General features: G+C 36.9%; 1 protein-coding gene across 1 annotated transcript; it reads right to left on the bottom strand.

The window, feature by feature from the left end:
• Positions 1 to 1744: 1744 nt before the first annotated feature.
• Positions 1745 to 2680, bottom strand: LOC124232317 (olfactory receptor 5W2-like). Its single transcript, XM_046649274.1, has one exon. It carries the CDS (start codon positions 2675 to 2677, stop codon positions 1745 to 1747), a length of 933 nt encoding a protein of 310 aa, XP_046505230.1. The 5' UTR covers positions 2678 to 2680.
• Between the last annotated feature and the right edge of the window lie 499 nt (positions 2681 to 3179).

Below are 3179 nucleotides of genomic sequence, written 5' to 3'. Positions count from 1 at the left end.
AAAATTTTTTTAAATGTTATCTGGTTTCTAATTTATTATTTATTTGTTTTCCCATTTTGTGTCCCAGACACTGTGCAGTGCTTTGGATAATGGATAGAAACTTCAGTTCTTGAGTAAATAATGCTTTAAATCTCATACTGAAGGCAGTGATTTGATAAACATGGAGATATTAAAACAATGCTTAAAGGAGGTTGTTGTGTGTGAACTACAAAACAGGACATTTAGCCAGAGATGAAAAGGAGAAAGCAGGGAAGGAAATTTTCCTGGAGGGTTGTTGGAGCAGTTGATTGTTGATAATTACAGCACAATGATGTACTTTACCAGGGCCCTTTTCACTGCTCTTTATAACCAAACCAACTGGAATTATTTTCTTCTTCTTTTTTCCAGTTTTATTGAGATAAAATCAGCAAAGAACATTGGGTATGTTTAAGGTGTACAATGTATGTTTTCATATATGTATAATTTGTGATCGATTTCCACTATAGGTTAATAAGCAAATCCGTCACCTCGCATAGTTACCATTTTTTTGTTGTGTTGAGAACATTTAAGATCTACCTTCTTAGAAAATTTCATATATGCAATACAATATTTTTAACTATAGTCACCGTGCTGTACATTAGATCCCCAGAACTTCATTTTATAACAGAAAATTTGTACCATCTGACCAACATCTACACATTTCCCCCAAACTTCAGCCCCTGGCAACCACCAATATACTCTCTGTTTCTGAGTTCACCGGTTTTATATTCCACATATAAATGAGATCATACAGTATTTGTCTTTCTTTGTCTGACTTATTTAACTTAGCATTATGCCCTCAAGATTCATCCATGTTGTAGCAACCACGACTTCTTTATCTCTAAAGAGTCATGAACTTGTCCAAGTTAAGACTTCTCTAATTGTCAGATCCTCTGCCTACCACCTTTTCCTCTCTCATCTTACATCTTTTTAGATTTGAGACTCAATGTGTCCATCCAACAAAGACATTATCTTATATGAAACATTTTGCTTTAGATATAAAGCCCTCAGTTTTTAACTCATATTATTTTGAGGCTTATTAATTATTTGAGTGCTTAGTCAATTAATGTCAATTACTCCCACTAGATTATAGGATTCATTGGTATAGAAACTACTGGATGTACCACGGAATACAAAGCACTTAAAAGTTAAAAGTTCACTTAGTAAATACACAATTAATTTTAGTGTAATAAATTAGTATTTGAACAAACAACAAATCAATAAATATCTGCCAAAATTGGAAGTCAGGAAAGATTTCAACAAGGAAAGAGTACCATATGTAAATTCTAGACACATCACGAACTATGACATGTTTGAGGAACTGAATATTATCTGTGAGCTTTAAAACAAATACTAGGGACTGGCCCGGTGGCACAATGGTTAAGTTCACATGTTCCACTTCTCGGGGGCCCGTAGTTCGCCGGTTCGAATCCCGGTGCGGACATGGTACCACTTGGCAAGCCATGCTGTGGTAGGCATCCCACATATAAAGTAGATAAAGATGGGCATGGATGTTAGCTCAGGGCCAGGCTTCCTCAGCAAAAAGAGGCGGACTGGCAGTAGTTAGCTCAGAGCTAATCTTCCTCAAAAAAAAAAGAAAAACAAATACTAATTTTATTAAATCAAAGTATTTGAGATACCTTTGCTTCTCTTGTATCATGCCATACAATTTTACAAAAGCAACAACCACAATATGAGTTTGTGCGTGTGTATTTAAATTACGTATTTAAAACCATCTATTAGTTTCCATTCTTTTCAGGGCCTTTTTCACATCCTTGTTCCGCAGGCTATAAATTATAGGATTTAACATAGGAATCACAAGGGTGTAAAACAACGAGGACATTTTGTCTTGATCTAGGGAGTAGGAAGAGCTTGGCCTGAAATACATGAAGAGCATAGTTCCCTGGAAAATTGCCACAGTGATTAGGTGGGAGATGCAGGTGGAGAAAGCTTTGAACCTCCCCTCAGCAGAGTGGATCTTCAAGACTGACAGGATAATATAGCAATAAGAGATAAGAACTCCCGAAATGGTACTCAGTTCAATGAAGCCAAAAATGGTGAATAACACCAACTCATTGACCTGTATATCAGAGCAGGAAAGGATGAAAAGTGGTGGTAAATCACAGAAGAAATGATTAATCTCATTTGACCCACAGAAACATAAGCGGAACGTTAATGTTGTGTGTATCAAAGCATCTGCCGTTCCCACCAGATAAACCCCGGCCATGAGCAGGGAGCACACCCTGCTGGACATGTTGACTCTATAGAGCAAGGGGTTGCTAATGGCCTTGTACCAATCAAAGGCCATCACTGCCAGCAGTAGACATTCAGAATCTGCAAAGATACAGAAGATCAAGAATTGCAGAGCACAGCCGAAGAAAGGGATTGATCTATTCTTGGCAAACAAGTCCACCAGCATCTTGGGCCCAACTGCTGTGGAATAGCAGAGGTCACAGAAAGAGAGGTGGCTGAGGAAGAAGTACATTGGTGTGTGCAGCTGGGAATTTATTCTAATTAAAATGAGCATTCCAAGATTTGCCAGAAGATTAACGAGATAAACAACCAGAAACACGGTAAATAGGGTTACTTTCATCCTAGTGTTGTTGGTGATTCCAAGAAAAATGAATTCAGTCATGGAGGAGCAATTTCCTCTATTCATTCTTCTTTTTCTTGTCTAAATTTTTGAGAAAATGATCAAGAAAAGGATAGATGCATGTTTAACTCTTCTGGACATCCACAAATATCCATGAGGCGGAACATAATTTCTTTCTGCAATTGTCTTTTTTATACTCAGAAAATTACCTGGTCATGTGTCATTCTTTAAAAAGGCATTGCAGTCTGTAAAATAATAATAAAAAAATACCTGGAATAAGGAGTTGAGAAACTTTGATCTAAGCCTAGATGCCATTCCTGAAGTATGCGACTTCGTACAAGCTCTTTAATTTCTCTGAGCATTACCTTCTTTATCTCAAGGAAGAGATTTGGATGATTTTAGGTCTCATTACATCTCCAAAATGATACGGAAGAAACATCAAGGTTAGAGAGACCATATTTTAGGATACAGGGCGAACCATTTTCTATGCTCGAAAATAATCACATGGACACAAAAAAATGATTACCATGGTTATGTTCTTCAGAAACAGTATTGGTTTAAATGATTT

This window comes from Equus quagga, unplaced genomic scaffold (assembly GCF_021613505.1).
Source record: "Equus quagga isolate Etosha38 unplaced genomic scaffold, UCLA_HA_Equagga_1.0 HiC_scaffold_4471_RagTag, whole genome shotgun sequence".
Taxonomy (NCBI): domain Eukaryota; kingdom Metazoa; phylum Chordata; class Mammalia; order Perissodactyla; family Equidae; genus Equus; species Equus quagga.
Note: the sequence above shows the minus strand (reverse complement) of the source record. Positions and strands in the feature narration are given on the sequence as shown.

What these genes read in the sequence shown, in the direction of transcription:
- LOC124232317 (XM_046649274.1), bottom strand. Translation starts at nt 2,677, where the DNA reads ATGAATAGAGGAAATTGCTCCTCCATGACTGAATTCATTTTTCTTGGA.